The sequence below is a fragment of the Oncorhynchus mykiss genome, chromosome 10, assembly GCF_057628025.1.
Source record: "Oncorhynchus mykiss isolate SJ-2025 chromosome 10, ASM5762802v1, whole genome shotgun sequence".
NCBI lineage: Eukaryota > Metazoa > Chordata > Actinopteri > Salmoniformes > Salmonidae > Oncorhynchus > Oncorhynchus mykiss.
The window spans coordinates 32,847,912-32,866,466 of record NC_143031.1 but is presented as its reverse complement, the minus strand read 5'-3'; the positions used below and the strand labels follow the sequence as shown (position 1 = coordinate 32,866,466).

The 18,555-nt window shown below is 41.4% G+C and overlaps 1 protein-coding gene across 1 annotated transcript in view; it reads right to left on the bottom strand.

Moving 5' to 3' along the window:
• LOC110533664 (UV radiation resistance-associated gene protein) overlaps positions 1-18,555 on the bottom strand; it is a 138,579-nt gene that overhangs the window by 115,909 nt on the left and 4,115 nt on the right. Inside the window, exons 2-6 of the mRNA XM_021618097.3 lie at positions 15,274-15,391; positions 14,528-14,562; positions 10,996-11,157; positions 10,747-10,821; positions 10,551-10,636 (exon numbers count right to left, since the gene is read on the bottom strand). Of these exons, the coding sequence (XP_021473772.3) occupies positions 10,551-10,636; positions 10,747-10,821; positions 10,996-11,157; positions 14,528-14,562; positions 15,274-15,391 (476 nt within the window). The remainder of the gene's footprint in view (positions 1-10,550; positions 10,637-10,746; positions 10,822-10,995; positions 11,158-14,527; positions 14,563-15,273; positions 15,392-18,555) is intronic.

The following is an 18,555-nucleotide window of genomic DNA, read 5'->3' as shown; positions in this document are numbered from 1 at the left end:
GAAAGCACACTGAACCATAACAACTTTACCTTTTCTACAACATGAGGACGACGAGTGAAAATGACACCTAGGGATTACTGGGAGTTACGATTCAAATAAGTACGCACTTTAGATACTTAAGGACATTCAGTCCTTGATTTAAGATATAAAGGCATCTGAAAAGCATAACATCTTAAACCCTAAATCCGTTTGTGGATGAATGCCTGTAAAAGCATGTGGATTCCAACGAGACTATTCTTGAACATTCATATGGAACATTTTCCCTAAACAGAAAGCTGCTTGGAAGCAATCTTTAGAGAATTCTTGTTTGCTCTGCTGCCTCTCGCAGCTGAAGGGAGGAGAGAAGGAAGTTTTGATGGATTTGAGACAAAATCAATGAGCATTGTAATAAACACAAATGGCATTGACTTTCTGACCTTAAACACATCCACTATGTAGTAACTCCTTCCAGAGCGGCCTCCACAAAGCACTGGCTCTGAAGGCCCGTACAGTTCATGGATTCATTTACCCAACTGATGATCTCAAAATAAATATTTACCATGGTTTATACGTAGCGCAACAGGCCAGCAATCGCAATCAGTGCCGAGCAACAGCAGAGGCAGATGTATCATCTGGCTTAGAGATAAAAAAAAATAAAAATAAAAAAAAGTTGCAAAGAAAAAATTGATGTTTCAAAAAGAGAGAGAGAAAGAAAGCGAGCGAGGAAGAGAGCGAGCGTGAGAGCGAGAGCATCCACGTCCCCCTGGAGAGTAGGGGCACATCGAAACAAAACACATTTCATTGCCTTATATAGCGTTGGCGGTTGGGGGTGCTTGTCTCATTCACAAAGCGGTTGGTGAGATAGCTTAAAGCCCGGGTCCATTCCATTCTTCCACAATGGTATGCAGTGGTTTTCGGTTTTTGTTCGTTTGCATGCATTTTTCATCGCCCCCTCATATCGTTCCAGCCGTGTACTTTTTGTTTTGAGAGACCACTTGATGTTGCAGGCATGGAAACTTTTTGTGAATCTTTTGTGTTGCAGAGAGAAAGCGAGGAAGTGAGGTGCAGTCTGGATCTAAGAAAACATACGAGGGAGGTAGAGGAGGAGGTTGACAAAACACTTATTTTACTGTGTGATAAGATGGGTTTCATTTATAAAATGCTCTAATATCAGATGACAAGAGATTGGGGCCCTTGTTAATGTTTTTGGCCAGTCTCCCCCTCCGCTTCTACTTCCTCTGTCTACAGATACTGTATAGGTCAGATACACAGACCGACAGAAACACCTCACAGCCAGGCCTGGGACATACAGTTGGCAAGAAGAGAGACAACTTGATCAGACATATACTTTTACTGAATGATTTGATAGTTCTAAGTCACAGTTTAAAACTACTCTACTGAACTTCTATCGACTCAATCATCAATTCAATTGTGACTGTGATGTCACAGATGAAACCAATAGAATACATTCACACCATGAGTAATCTATACCCTTTAAATATATATAAAAGCAATATATTGTATGTTTTACAGATAACGCAATGATGTCACAGGTACACAACAAGAACCACACAACAGCTAAGAGGAAGGGAAAAAGAGGCTAAGGTGAGAATAAACATCTTCTGTTCGCAGCATACCTGTACCTCACCGGCGGGGCGGACAATGTCGCTATTCATATTTACCCTGTCGCTATTCATATTTACCCTGTCACCCTTCATTTTTACCCTGTCGCCCTTCATATTTACCCTGTCGCCATTCATATTTACCCTGTCGCTAACTCATATTTAAATATAGTCACCTCTGTACATAGAGGAGTTAAGATTGTGGGGGGTGACAGAAAATATTTTGGTGCACCTTCATGTGCATTTTCTCCCTGTGGATGGTTAGATGCCTTTTGAAGGGGTTCTTCCAATATTCTGAAAGTAAAAAAAATATTTGTTTACAATACATGGCAACTTTAGAGAAAGCCATGGTGGGAAACCCTGTGAGCCACCCTAATACCTATTTCCGAAAAAAAACGTTACCTGTAATAAATATGGCCCGCTTTCAAACAGTCCCTTATTTACCACGGGTATACCCCCTTTAATTAAATACATCCAAGCACGTAGGCGGCACCGGTGAGGAGTGGGAGTGTGCTGATCTGGCCACATTTGTATTCGTAATCCTATCCGTAATTGACAGATGCTAATTGGATGGGACGACACTCATAAATCAGCTCAATTGAAGTGCTCTAAAATGCTTAGGCCTACATTGGTCTCAAGGCATGTTTTACTGTACCGTATCTTCTACCCCCCTAACCCTTCAGATATAAACAAAAGACTGTATAAAGAAGATGTTACGGTAAAGCACATGGGGATTTGTCTTGGTATGAAAGGGATATAAGAAAGGACATGTTAGTCTTCTAGGGTCAGAGGGGCCAGGCCTTCTGCAGAAGATTACTGACAAGATGTTCCCATCTCCTCCCCTCAAACTGTCCCTCTAGGTCACTAAAGCTGCAAGAGGTAATGAACCAAACAATGAACAACTAAAATCCTAACCACACAAAGACTCGCCTTTTACCACCACGGTCGGTTACATAAGTTAGGATTAAAGTTACCGCCCTCTACTTTCTCTCCGTAATGGGTAACACACAACACGAGTGGCCAATCTGGCGATGCTACTCTAATGCACAACATGCCACGAGTAATCGAGGGAAGAATGCAGCCCTAGATCAACGGTTTGAGATTAGAGCTGACAGCAAGCAATGTTAAGAAACTGCTGGGCTGGGACGGAACGAAAGAGATGGAGCAGGAAAAGGCTCTGTGTCAGGACTCAGGAGTCAACATGGGCACCAAACTGAAGCAAACAGGCCGAACCATGGAGGGACTTACCTGAAAAAGACATAAGAAACCCTTGTTTCCATTTAATGTTGCAAAATGTTTTGCTATGGTGTGCATTAAATGAATTACAACCCAGGAGTCCATGGGCCTAGTGGCTAGAAAGAAACAGAGTGCAGGCTACTGGCTTGGCATGTGAGAAAAGTACATTTGTTTAAAGATCTGTTAAAGGTTTTGTTAAATTTCAGCCAGTAGTTTTGAAAGTAGCGCTCACGAGCCAAAACGGGTCCCCGAAAATTGTGCACAATTGTTTGAGCCTCTGGAGCGAATGCCCAAAGAGAGAATGTAAAAAAATATGTAAAAATGATTTATTTATTTTTTTTAAGTAAAAAAAAAAAAAAAAACTTTGGGGTTGTTCATGTGGTATGCATGTTGGGCTCACCTCGGAAACTCATTGGGCAATACTGTGCTGACCTGATCCCTCCTCAACCTTGCAACCTCATTAAACATCATTCCACCTGCCAATCAACATTTTCCATCAAGTCCGATTGTTGCAGGATAGTTCCCGTTATAGCACGTGGCCTCATCAGAATAGTATTTCAAATGAGCAAGCAAATGTGATAATGTAATTTTATACAACGGAAAATGTATACTTATATGTTTCCATCAAATGTCCTACTCCTAGAAAGTGTGTTGATTATATCACATGCCAATGTGATAAATGATGATCGCTGGCAATCAACAGCTGCAGTGATCCCAGCATTGGATTACCTAACTTCATGGAATACGTGTCAAAGTCTAAAGACAAATAGTGGATGCGTGGAATTATTTGATTTGGATGGATTGTTGATACAAAGGTATATATTTTCCTCTATAAAAAGTGGATGAAAGTTTGCAGTATACATTTCTCAAGCACATCAAAGTTGTGTGTCGTTTCACGATTCGCAAATGGGATAGATGGACGCATGCCTTGTGAAAAACCTTAAAGCCTATTGCACAATTAATTCCAAAAATCAAACAAACAAGATACACCATTTAGGAGATACAGGTTGTGACCATAGTGTTTCTGATCAGGTTGACAATGATCTTCTAATATATTTGTGTGGGTACAATGCTATCTTTTGAGAACAACATTTTGTGGTTTGCAGAGAAAAGCATTAATGAAAAGAAACTACTATCGAGGTCTAACAGATCTAACTTTAATGTTCTCTAACTTCTGATGCATGGATTTGATCGATTTATTCTATGTATTATCACTGTTAACATGAAAATAATTATAATATCTAATGGTTAGCCATGCAGTCATTTGAAACATTGACTCAGAGCGCACGTTCACTACATGACTGGAATGGGCACGTAGATTGCATGTACTAAATGATGGCAGGTTAGAATGTAAGGATTCAGTGGCCTCCCGGGTTGCGCAGTGGTCTAAGGCACTGCATCGCAGTGCTAGCTGTGCCACCAGAGACTCTGGGTTTGAACCCAGAATCTCTGAGTCTCTGGGCTCCCGGTCCTGTGGCGGGCCGGGCGCAGTGCACGCTGACCAGGTAGCCAGGTGTACGGTGTTTCCTCCGACACATTGGAGCGTCTGGCTTCCGGGTTGGATGTGCGATGTGTTAAGAAACAGTGCGGCTTGGTTGGGTTGTGTTTCTGAGGACGTATGGCTCTCGACCTTCGTCTCTCCCGAGTCCGTGCGAGAGTTGTAGCAATGAGACAAGACAGTAACTACCAGCAAAAAAAGGGGTTGTTATTTTTTTAATTTGTTTTTGAAGAATGTAAGGATTCTGTGGCTTTTTCCACTGAGAGAGGATTGTAGATTGTTAATTATGCATGTATGAGCCACACAAATGGCACGTTGAGCCCAAAACAGGAGGTTTAAAAAAAAAAAGAAGGTATTTTTCTATCTTCCGGAACATCTCTTTGAAGGGATATTTTGGGATTTTGGCAATGAGGCCCTTTATCAGTCAGATGAACTAGTAAATAACATTGGTATGTTTCTGTGTCCAACATGAAGGAAGTTAAAAGTTTGCGAGCCAAGGCTAACTAGCATTAGCGCAACAACATGCTAGCAGATACCCATAAACTTCCAGTCATTGCGCTAACACTAGTTAGCAATTGGAGCTAGTTAGCAACTTCCTTAAAACTGCACGCAGACATAAAAATGGTATCCACAAGTTCATCTGACTCTGGGGAAGTAGATAAAGGGTCTCGTTGCCAAAATATCCCTTTAAGTACACTCCTGAGGTGTGAAAGAAAAACAGCATAGCCACATCCATATTCTGCAAAGTGATTTGGGGCTTAGTAGCCAGTTTGTGGTCTGACTGATGGTGTTGGGACCCTGGGGGTCAGCTCTCTGGGCTTGGAGACGGAGCGGGCCATCTGTTTAAACGGGTCCCTTTAATCCGGCCCAGAATAATATCCTGTGGCTGAGAGCTGAAGGTTGGAGAGGGGCACCCAACCGGCAGACGACCCACAGGACTGCTCTAAGGCCAGACGTTAACTAGAGGAAAGGCTTATCGCCTCCGTTAGACACTGCGTCAGGGCAGACCCACTTAAGACTTCACAATTGAACACTGCCTCTGTTTTCACACACTGAATACACACATACAGTGCCTTCAGATCATATTCATTCCCCTTGACTTAAAGCCTGAATTCAAAATGGATTCAATTATTTTTCCCCCCTCACCTATCAACACACAATACTCCATAATATCAAAGTGAAAACATGTTTGGAGAATTGTTTTGCAAATTTGTTGAAAATTAAATCTCTCATTTACGTAAGTATTCACACCCCTAAGTCAACACTTTACAAAGGTGTCTTTCTGGGTAAGTCTCCGCACCTGGATTGTGCACCATTCGCCCATTATTCATTAAAAAAAATATTCAGGCCGTCAGATTGGTTGTTGATCATTGCTAGACAACTATGTTCAGTCATGCCATAGATTTTCAAGTAGATTTAAGTCCAAACTAAAACTCAGCCACTAAGGAACATTCACTGTCTTCTTGGTAAACAACTCCAGTGTAGATTTGGCCTTGTGTTTTAGGTTATTGTCCTCCTGAAAGGTGAATTCATCTCCCAGTGTCTGGTGGAAAGCAGACAAACAAGTTGTCCTCTATGATTTTGCCTGTGCTTAGCTCCATTCCATTTATTTTTTTATCCTGAAAAACTCCCCAGTCCTTAACGATTACAGGCATATCCATAACATGATGCAGCCACCACTATGATTGAAAATATGGAGAGTGTTATTCAGCAATGTGTCGTATTAGATTTGCCCCAAACATAACACTTTGTATTCAGGACAAAAAGTGAATTTCTTTGCAGTATTACTTTAGTGCCTTGTTGCAACAAGATGCATGTTTAGGAATATTTGTATTCTGTACAGGCTTCCTTCTTTTCACTCAATTACGTTAGTATTATGGAGTACTGTAACTAAAATGGTGATCCATCCTCTGTTTTCTCCTATCACAGCCATTAAACTGTTTTAAAGTCACCATTGGCCACACAATGAAATCCCTGTGCGGTTTCCTTCCTTTACAGCAACTCAGTTAGGAAGGACGCCTGACCTTTTCTAGTGACTGTGTGTTTATACACCATCCAAAGTGTAATTAATAACTTGCTAAAATATTCAATGTCTTTTTTATTTTTTTTATCCATCTACCAATAAGTGGTCTTTGTGGTTGAATGTGTGTTTGAAATTCACTGCTTGACGAGGGACCTTACAGATAATTGTATTTGTGGGGTACAGAGATGAAGTAGTCATTCAAAACTCATGTTCAACAATATTATTGCGCACAGAGTTAGTGCATGCATCTTATTATGCGACTTCTTAAGCACATTTTTACTCCTGAACTTACTTAGGTTTGTCATAACAAAGAGGTTGAATACTTATTGACTCAAGACATTTCAGCTTTTCATTTTTGTATTAATTTGTAAACATTGAAATATAATTCTACTTTGACATTATGGAGTATTGTGTGCAGGCATTTAATACATTTAAAATGCAGGTTGCAACAACAAAATGTGGAAAAAGTCAACGGGTGTGAATACTTTCTGAAGGCACTGTATAGGGAGGCCAGTGAGAGAAATAATCTGAGAATACAGGGAAAGAACAACATGTGGCATTGATAGAGTAGAAAAATATTCCTCTGACATAAATCTGTGTTAAGAGCCTTGAATTCTGTGGCTCATCTGTTCAATGAAAGATATGTAGGGCCTAAATTTCCACCCAGGGCACTTGTGCCTAATGTTGAAAAACACATTACCAGGACAAAAAAGAAAAATAGGCGTCAAACCATGATAAACTGAAGGCAACCTGATAGTCTGCTGACAGACAGAGCTCCAAACAGACTGCTGGATACATATAGCCCCTCTCATCTCCTCATTTCGCTTCCACAGTCTGTCAACATCCCAACGCTACTCAGTCATCTGAACACCATCCAAACCTACTTCTGATCCAATCAGATCACCCTATACCCCAAGGCCCTATACCCCTGTGTACTCTACACCAAGAGGGAGAGTAAGTAGACGTTACCCCTAATATAACCACAGAGTAAGAGCGAGGGGAGAGTGAAGGAGGGAAGGGAAGCTGGCAGAGTGAAGATGTAGGAGCCAAATGGCTCATGAGAAAGTTTCAGAGACATTGATTGTTAAGTTAACTAAATAGTACCACAGAAGGCAGGGGGAGTGATAGATAATTTTTTTGCCATGCTGGTGAGAGAACATGTTGCAGTTTTAAAGCACATTTCCTGCAATTCTACATACTCTGCCATGGAGCTGAGAGAACATGTTGCAGTTTTATAGATAATTAACTGCAATTCTATGCATTTTGCCATGGCTAATGTTGTGTTATTTTACACAAACATAATAGTAAAATCCGTCCTGCTAAATGCATTATTAGGGGAATTTTCAATTCTCACTGACTGTCTTAGCTAGCTTTTATTTGGGTGATTGTTAGTTCTCAAAGATACATTTTCTAATAATATGTCATTATCTTTTCTACATACTTTCTGTATTTTGTTACTTAAGTTTACACTGAAAATGTTTTTCCATTATGAATAAATAAATAAAACATTTTTTTTTTTTTTTTAAACACCGTTTGGAGATAGGTGTCCCGAAGAAACGCTTAGGTAGCCCGCCTAAGGTTTTCAATGGCAGAACAATCCCTGCCCTGTATCAGCGGTTCCAGGAGCATCTTGGCCGTTCTACCTGGTTCTTCCCTCCTTATGCCCCACAGGTCCTTGTGAATATTTTGGCTGTTCTTCCTGGTTCCCCCCTCCTCAGTCTGCCTGCCCATCCAAACATGTTGTGTTCCCACACAAAAACACGACGTGGTATAGGAGGCTTATGGGTGCCGTCAAACCAGGGTCTAGTCGACAGTGGCAAATTTACATCGTCAATCAAGTGTTCTTGTAGAGGAAATCACAGCAATTCCTGTGATAGCCAGGCAGTGAGCAGCACTCACACTGAGGCAAAATGGAGGAGGCTGTTTAAGCTACAAAATATTATGACCTCATCAAAGAAAGATAGGACTCTCAAGCCTCATTAGAAGTGTAGACAAGATCAGGCACTAAATCCGACTGGGGAAAAAGAACAATGTTCTTTTTTTTACACAAAAGATCATACAAATTATTGCCTGATGATCTTCTGAACTTCCCAATACCTTTCTGATGCATTTCAGCCACTTCAAACCATACTTCCCTTGGCTTGAAATACTGTCAAAAGTACTGTCCGGCTCATTTGGAACAGGCTGTCATAGCCCCAATTAAAAAAGGAAACAATGACCATGGATTACATCATATTTCTTACATGGTGGGGTCACAAAAACGTTTTGATATCAAAATGGGGTCGCAGGACAAAAAATGTTTGGGAACCCCTGACCTTGGTCATGTTGGAGTCAATGAGCCCCATCACATCAGCCTCTATAAGCCCGGCCCCAGGCCAGCAGAGGATCCTCAGCCTCAGGCCCAGGAAGGAGAGGGAGGGAGTCAATGGAGCTGCTTTAAATTCCTCAGAACCCCACCGGGATAGAGAGATGGAGAGAGCAGGACTCGACAGCACTGAGCAGAGCCCATAGGAAATAGATCACTCACGCAACTTGGAGGACATTTTCTCTTCAAAAGTAAGGCGAAGACACAGAACAGTCATCAGCCAGAGGAAGCCCTTAGGGCTGGAGGAATCTCCACCCCAAAACTGTACAGCTCACCTCAAGCTGGGGTGAGGAGTGATGCATAACACTAGGAATGTTTATATTTTATTATTGAATTCAACAGAAAGAGTAAAGACTTGAGGAAGATACTTATGATGAATGCTGCCTAACTATACAAAATTGTGATTAATTAACAGTTCAAAACATTGTGCCCCCCTGTACATTGCAGTCTAAAAGGGTCATAAAATGTAGCTTGAGCCAACTTCTAATTAACTGTGGTGTTCCCCAAGGCAAGCTCTGCGCAAACCCTGTAGGTAGTGTTAACATTACGCCACATTCAAATATAGGACAACAGAGCTGTGGTTTGTCAACATGGAGCAAACCGCACTTGGAAACATGCCTCCCTGCTGAATTGCCAATGGTTTTAGAAAATGATCATTTGCTGCCCTCTTGTGGAATAAAGAGCTATGAAAGACCATTCATCACTAATATGTAAGGGTGTCCACCCAAAAACGTACAGCATCTTTGGTCCATTGGGTAAAATAATATATAATTGTGTAGATAATCATCTAATAAAACCTATGGTCCAAACGTAATGTCTCTATCATAATCTGTTCAAAAGCTAATGGAGTTTCTACCCTGGTAAAATGGCCAAAATAAGGGTGAATAATTCAATGGAGGCCAGAGGGGAAAAAAGTGATCAGTAATCAGATAAATAATAATATTGCGTCAGCTAGACTGGCTGCTGTGCAAGAACTGTGGCTAACTGACAGGCTCACCGTTGAACTCATCATCATTACTCTCGAATCCGGATGACATTGAACAATATAGGTGGTAGGATACATAGCGATTTTGAGACAACATGTAGTATTTTCATATACGCTTTTCTTATTAACGCGAAATTTCTGTTACTTTTCGATTTCTCACAACAACAAAAAAATCTACAGAGCAATGAGCGTGACACAAGCATTTTCGTTGCTTATTATTGGTCACAAATCCACATTTTGTGATATAATGTTAATGATATGTTAGAGAAAGACCCCACTATACAATTCAGAACATTAATAATAATAATTAACATGAACAATAATAAAAAGTGACATTTCATCACCAAAGCGAGTTTTCACCCATCCTGATAATTCAAATGGAATTCTCCATCTGTTACATTGTTAGACATTGCCAACGATGAGAGTGCCTTTATTTGACTAACTTGATTAAAGCCTTCCATATGCATTTCCTGTTATGTCCAAGAAAACACACTACAGACTGGATTTTTGGCAGCTCTCAGTGACTTGGGAGAAAAAAAAATGCCTCCATGATTACAAAGGCATTTGAGGCAGTTTCCTGGCGCCATCTTATGGACAACGTGGGGAATGTATACAGTGACAAAAAAGTATGTGACGTATACAGTAGTAGAGAATGTTCCCCACAAGTATATTTAGCATTTCCAAATCTTCTCTGGCAGCTAAAGGAAGGTGCTCCTGGTAATGAGAAGGGCAGCCAAAGAAAGTACTAGCCAAGAGGCTAACGGGACATATTGTCATTTGGAAGATACTAACTGTCCAGTGTCTTATGTGTGGGAATGTTTGGCGGGTGCAGTCCGTCTCACCTCAGCAGAGAGAAGACACTGTAGGAGTTCCTCACTGAACTCTGGTCCACCTGGAGTAAACTGTTCTTCTTCCTCTCAGAGTGGTCCTGAAATATGCACATTACAACAACAAACCAAATATGGAAAAACTCATTATACAACAGAATGTCTATAGTCTATGTTAGGGACAGAATTTCTGGAACAAAGTCAGTAGTACCTTATGATCAAAGTCAGCTGCATAGTAGCCATCATTCAATCCAAATATGATCTCATTTGGATTCCTGGAGCGGATCTGTGAAGGAACAAAGCAGTGGTATTTAGTCTGTATTAAAACAAGAGAGGCTGTTATTGTCTATATGACTGCAGACTGTACTGTATTCTGATCAGAGGAAAGCATGCATGTATGCTGGTCAGAATACATCCCAAAGCAGCCTACATTATATGAGCGTATGTTGTTTCCACTGACCTGTTGCCCTGTGTATCTAAGCCCGTCCAGGTTGACCTTCCACTCTATGAGAAGTATGAACTGTTCCTCTCGGCCGCCCCAGATCTTCACCACAAAGCAGGACACAGACGTGTCCAGGAGGTCCGGCAGCATGCCAAAATCCAGGCTCCGCCATGTTGGATTCTGTAAAAAACAGGACAAGAGAATTGATGAGACAGCTGAATGAATGATCCCACTGGGTTGCAAAGTTTTGATAAGTTCAACTAATATTGCGTCTTAAAACAACCAAGTGTTTCATTTGTTCCCGATTTTGTGACAGGTTGAGAGGCATGTTTGAACGATTCAAATGACAAATCATGTGTGTCAGTAGGGTGTGTGAAAGTGACTCGAGCACACAAAATGGTGCGGAACCAGGATGTTAATTTAACTGTAATGTAACTGTTGTCCCACTTACAAAAGTCTGACCAAATATTTACAAATCCAACTTCAATATCCCGAGGCGATTTGTCGTCACAAAGGCTTGGCTTGTCCAACAAAACACTATAGGTAACTAGGTTTCAGACTGATTTCTGTCTGAGCTACTCAAACCCAGCAGGCAAAACTGGTTGCAATGTTATTATGACGTCACATGCCACATTTTGCCTGCTGGGAAGACAAGGTCCCTGGACTCCCTGACATTTGTCGGTCTATCCTGTGTCATACACTACTGTACAAAGAAGCCCATTCCCACCATTCAAAGAGCCTACCCATCTGCCTTCCTGCAGAACGATATATAACTGATCATCTTAAACTGTTTGTAAAATGGAGGATTGACAAAGCCAGAAGTGGGGAGGGGGAGGAAAACGACAGAAATAAATGGGGGAAAGGCCTAGAGATGGGGGGGGGGGGGGGGGGGTAGTGTACCGTGCGCAATGTTCCTCTACATAATAACAGGAAGAGCAGGCGGAAAGGAGCAGCCTCCTTTGACAGACGAGAGACCACAAAGGGGAAACAGACCAGAACACTAGAAAGCAAAGGTCACAAAGAGGAATGCTGATGTTTTTAAACACAAAAGCAGATTTCTGATCTCTGCCAGACATGATCATGAGCTTCATCTGCAGTGCATTATAGACTAGAGAGAGTAAAGGAAAGGTAGGCTTGGAAAATAGCTTAGGCCAGCTCATGACTCTGCATTTAGCCGGTTAGTAATGGTCTGCTATACTTGGCTGCATTCATCATAGACTGAATAGACTCCATGCAGAGATGGGAGCGAGTAGCAGCTGTTGTTGCACATAGGGTGTATGACCAAATCTAACAGTCGGTGAGGACAATCGTTTCCCCGCTAATGAGGAAACCAAAAATATGGAAACTACCAACTGAAGTTGCGTTAATAGCACTATAGTTGAGAACACCATCAGTAGTATCTGATTTTACTGAATGACATCTTTCAGAACACAATGACAGCCCTGCTATGAACACGTTTACAGGGAGAAAGAGAACAATGGAAGCTTGTGGTCATATTTCATTGATGTTGATGTAAGCCTATTTGTTTCACCTTCTCTCATACAGTGTGTTGCTACAAGGCTGCTTCCCACCTTCCTGTTTGTTTATATGACTGGGGGACAACACAAAGAAAGAGATTAGTGCATGCTATTAGTGCAGTGACATTGACTGTTTCCTGTTGTCTTGGTCTTGTTACACACACGCATCCTATTACAGCTGTCAATGAGAGACCGAACAGTAAACCCCATGTGCTGTGCCCTCTGTGAAGCTGAGGAGACAGGAAGAGAGCTCCACAATCCTGGTGTGGCTGATTTTTGCAACATCAATACATCCAACCAAACAAACAAGTATTATGGACACTTGTCTGTTCAAAGCGGATCAATCAAAACCTCCCTTTCTGTCAGGTTACTTTAAGTAACATCAACAGTTGATGTTTTGACGGAGAGAAAGTGAAAGATAGGCTACTTGACTTGATTCTGTTAGAAACAAACACCAAGGCAGCTGGCCTGAGTCCATGTGTTGACTGTCAGGCACTACTCCTCCACAATTCGGCAGTGGAGGAAGTATGCCCTCTTTCCACACAGCAGCACTGGAGAAAGTGACCACTGTATACACTTCCGCATGCACCACACACACACACGTTGTGAGCGCGCAGAAGCTAGGACAGGGGTAGGCCCAGCGCTTAAAATCGAGCCGGACACCGTCGGAACAGAACCCGGCACCTCTCCGTTTTGAACTGTTTCATTCAGGAACCTACTTGGCCGGATCCGGTACCTCTACGTAAAAAAGAAATAAATAAAGTCATTGGAACAACAAATAAATTCCTGCAAAGTTATAAAAATCTGACTGTAGTTTTGACACAGCCAGATCAACAGTCGGGGCAATATCATCATCCGCATATAGTGGAAGTTGACCATTTTTAACAGATTGACCAATGATATTTATATAAATAGTGAAGAGAACAAGTCCCAAAATCGACCCGTGGTCCACCTTTATGTACTTCAAGAAATTGGACTTAATGATGGCCTGAGTTCTGTCACTAAGATACCATGAACAGGCGTTCGAGATCAGGCCTTCAATAAAATAGCATGATCAACCGTGTCAAAAGCTTTTGACAGGTCCACAAACAAAACATTTCATTTTAGTGTCTAAAGCATTGACAAGAACATTGTTAACTAAAGTGGTTGCTGTAATAGTGCTGTGCCCAGGCCTGAACCCTGACTGGTTTGCATTCAAAATACATTTCCCAGATAAAAAAAAACTGCAAAATTTTACATTTACCAAAGGTTGAACAACCTTTGCTAGACAAGGAAGCTTTGAAATGGGCGCAGTAATTATTACTCTGTCTAAATAGGCCTATTGAGTGAACATTGTTTTACAAAGTAAAACAAGAGAGACAGGCTTTGGCACAAGAGTATCGGCCATTGCTGGCTAGTGAGCTGCGCATCATTGGGTGAGTCAGTGAAAGTGGAAAGCTTTTCTAGGACTATAATTTACTGATCGTTTTTTTTATTGATCTCAGATTCTCAGTTCGGCAATGTCAAAGTAGCCTGTCATTTCAATCATTTATGTGTTATTAAAAAAGATTATGCTGAAGCCTCCAGTCATAAAATGACATAGAATTGCATGAAATGTGTTTATAAAAAGGACAAATTAAAAGACCCAAGTACAAAAAAAATGCTACTTCTGTAAGCGCCTCTACTCTAATACTCTATGCCACTACATAAATGTGATGATATGCATGCCCTGCTTAATTATGAAGGTGACTTCTATTTTTTTGTCCATTCCAGTACCTCAGAGCACCCCAGGTCACTCCCCTCTCGCAGTCACTTTTTGTTATGGCACTTCCCAATTTACAAGCACTGGGTAGGCCTAGGACTTGTTTCAATTCATGAGGCTTCAGAATATAACTAGGCCTATAACCGGTAGTGTGCCTCCACAGATGTGAGCAGACAAAGCATACGACATAATTGATTATGACATTCCATAGCTGGTGCTACGGTCAATTTTTGTGAGGCCAGGAGGCCCTGGCCAACACGTGTTTGTTCTTTTTTCAAACAACGACACTCACCAATGAATCTCGGATGACCTCACTCTTGTAAAAGTCTGCAAGGGAAGGAGAAAAGCCAGGTTAGATTTACTTGAAAGCTTTCTCAAGCAGAGAATGAATAAACACACAAAAGCTCAAACAACACTTGTGAGGATGCAACTCCTTTCAGGACAACAATGATGGGAGGAGTCCTATTAAAGGGTTTGCACAGCAAACGTTTTTAGGATTACCTGACAACAGTAAGCCGTGAGGTTTAGCCTTGATCTGGGTCATTGTTGGTCATTGACTTATAATGAAATGATTTGTCCTTAAAATAAAAAGTGAAAGACCACATTTACTGTAGCATCAGCGTCCCCTAACAAACCAAACCCTTGTGCATTTAACCACACAGCGTAATGGGACTCTGACATTTCTCCCACTTATGAGAGTAATGCAGTCCACCTTAACGCTGAACATTTAGACCTAAAGGGGGCTCTGGCACCAAGGGCCGAAGTCTAACGTGAGATGTCCGCATGGTAACGTGGCTTTTGGGTAAATCATGCAATCATGTCAATGGAAGAGTTGCTAAAAAACTTTAGTTATGTGCACAGAACTAGTTTGGATTCAGGCCCAAAGACATGTTAAGTCTATTTGTACTGTGGACTGGGCTCAGTAGTATGAAAGGTGTATTAGTGCAGTAGCCTAGTACACTGTCTTACAGAGACAGCGTGCTGTATAGTAGTGCAGTATAGTAGTACTGTACAGTAGTACTGTACAGTAGTACTGACCTCTGGATATCCGGTCCTCTAAGCAGAGATGAAGTGTAAAATATGTGTCCAGTAGTGGAGAGCCATTCTTGTTGACAATGTTGCGGGCTGCAATGCTTCTGAGATGACGTAACCGCCTCTGTCAGGGAGAGAGACGCAGACGGTGAGATAGTCAGGAAAAAAGAGAGGAGAAATAGAAGACAAATAGAGGCAGAGCTGGAGAGTCAGGGATATCGAGCAGGAGAGAGAACATTTTAAATGGTCTGCCCAAAACAATGGGGAACTGTCAGGCAGTTTGAAAGCCTATTGTGTCCGTTTCAATGCCTTTACAATTGTATTAACACCTTCAAGAGTCTCATCTTGTTACACAATCCAAATTGATGCATATCAATTTATGAAACTGTTACCAATGAACTGGCCTAATTCACACAGGATAAAAACATACAGTAGCAGCCAACCAGAATACACAATGTCATATAGCAAAGTCATTACTGTTCATCAGGGGTCCCCAATAACACTCAGCCGTGGGCTTATTTTTCCTTGAGCGGATGGTCGGTAGTTATAAATCATTTGTACTTGACAAATTGACCACAATAATCCCAAAGAGATTAGTATTTGACCAAAACAGAATAATTTCAAACCTTGATTACATTGGGATACGATCGCGTATACTGTATTTATGCATGGGAACACTTGGGAACAGACTTACTAAATTAGAATCAATTTGAGCTGATTTCCTCATGATTTTACAGTCTTATGCCGCATGAAGCTGGTTGAGAGAATGCCAAGAGCGTGCAAAGCTGTCATCAAGGCAAAGGGTGGCTACTTCGAAGAATCTCAAATATATTTAGATTTTAACACTTTGTTGGTTACTACATGATTCCATGTGTTATTTCATAGTTTTGATTATTCTACAAAGTAGAAAATAGTAAAAATAAAGAAATCCCCTGGAATGAGTAGGTGTGTCCAAACTTTTGACCGGTACTGTATGTATGTATGTATGTATGCATGCATGTATGTATTACACTACCGTTCAAAAGTTTGGGGTCACTTAGAAGTGTCCTTGTTTTTGAAAGAAAAGCAAATTTTTTGTCCATTAAAATAACAGCAAATTGATCAGAAATACAATATCTACAGTGGGGCAAAAAAGTATTTAGTCAGCCACCAATTGTGCAAGTTCTCCCAATTAAAAAGAGGAGGCCTGTAATTTTCATCATAGGTACATTTCAACTATGACAAACAAAATGAGAAAAGAAATTCCAGAAAAATCACATTGTAGGATTTTTAATGAATTTATTTGCAAATTATGGTGGAAAATAAGTATTTGGTCACCTACAAACAAGCAAGATTTCTGGCTCTCACAGACCTGTAACTTCTTCTTTAAGAGGCTCCTCTGTCCTCTACTCGTTACCTGTATTAATGGCACCTGTTTGAACTTGTTATCAGTATAAAAGACACCTGTCCACAACCTCAAACAGTCACACTCCAAACTCCACTATGGCCAAGACCAAAGAGCTGTCAAAGGACACCAGAAACAAAAATGTAGACCTGCACCAGGCTGGGAAGACTGAATCTGCAATAGGTAAGCAGCTTGGTTTGAAGAAATCAACTGTGGGAGCAATTACTGGGAAATGGAAGACATACAAGACCACTGATAATCTCCCTCGATCTGGGGCAAGATCTCACCCCGTGGGGTCAAAATGATCACAAGAACGGTGAGCAAAAATCCCAGAACCACACGGGGGGACCTAGTGAATGACCTGCAGAGAGCTGGGACCAAAGTAACAAAGCCTACCATCAGTAACACACTACGCCGCCAGGGACTCAAATCCTGCAGTGCCAGACGTGTCCCCCTGCTTAAGCCAGTACATGTCCAGGCCCGTCTGAAGTTTGCTAGAGAGCATTTGGATGATCCAGAAGAAGATTGGGAGAATGTCATATGGTCAGATCAAACCAAAATATAACTTTTTGGTAAAAACGCAACTCGTCGTGTTTGGAGGACAAAGAATGCTGAGTTGCATCCAAAGAACACCATACCTACTGTGAAGCATGGGGGTGGAAACATCATACTTGGGGCTGTTTTTCTGCAAAGGGACCAGGACGACTGATCCGTGTAAAGGAAAGAATGAATGGGGCCATGTATCGTGAGATTTTGAGTGAAAACCTCCTTCCATCAGCAAGGGCATTGAAGATGAAACGTGGCTGGGTCTTTCAGCATGACAATGATCCCAAACACACCGCCCGGGCAACGAAGGAGTGGCTTCGTAAGAAGCATTTCAAGGTCCTGGAGTGGCCTAGCCAGTCTCCAGATCTCAACCCCATAGAACATCTTTGGAGGGAGTTGAAAGTCCGTGTTGCCCGGAAACAGCCCCAAAACATCACTGCTCTAGAGGAGATCTGCATGGAGGAATGGGCCAAAATACCAGCAACAGTGTGTGAAAACCTTGTGAAGACTTACAGAAAATGTTTGACCTCTGTCATTGCCAACAAAGGGTATATAACAAAGTACTGAGATAAATAAGTATTTGGTCAATAACAAAAGTTTTCCACCATAATTTGCAAATATGTGATTTTCTGGAATTTTTTTTCACTTTTTATCTGTCATTGTTGAAGTGTACCTATGATGAAAATTACAGGCCTCTCATCTTTTTAAATGGGAGAACTTGCACAATTGGTGGCTGACTAAATACTTTTTTGCCCTACTGTATATAGGTGTCAGAGGCCCATTTTCAGCAACCATCACTCCTGTGTTCCAATGGCACGTCATATTAGCTAATCCAAGTTTATCATTTCAAAAAAGGCTAACTGATCATTAGAAAACCCTTTTGCAAATATGTTAGCACAGCTGAAACCTGTTGTTCTGATTAAAGAAGCACTAAAACTGGCCTTCTTTAGACTAGCTGAGTATCTGGAGCATCAGTATTTGTGGGTTTGATTACAGGCTCAAAATGGCCATAAACAAATAACTTTTTTTGAAACTCATCAGTCTATTCTTGTTCTGAGAAATTAATCCCACTATCCCATGTGAGAAATTGCCAAGAAACTGAAGGTCTTGTACAACGCTGTGTACTACTCCCTTCACAGAACAATGCAAACTGGCACGAACCAGAATAGTAAGAGGAGTGTGAGGCCCCGGTGCACAACTGAGCAAGAGGACAAGTACATTAGAGTGTTTTAGTTTGAGAAAGATGCCTCACAAGTCCTCAAATGGCAGCTTCATTAAATAGTACCCACAAAGCACCAGTCTCAACGTCAACAGTGAAGAGGCAACTCCAGGATGCTGGCCTTGTTGCAAAGAAAAAG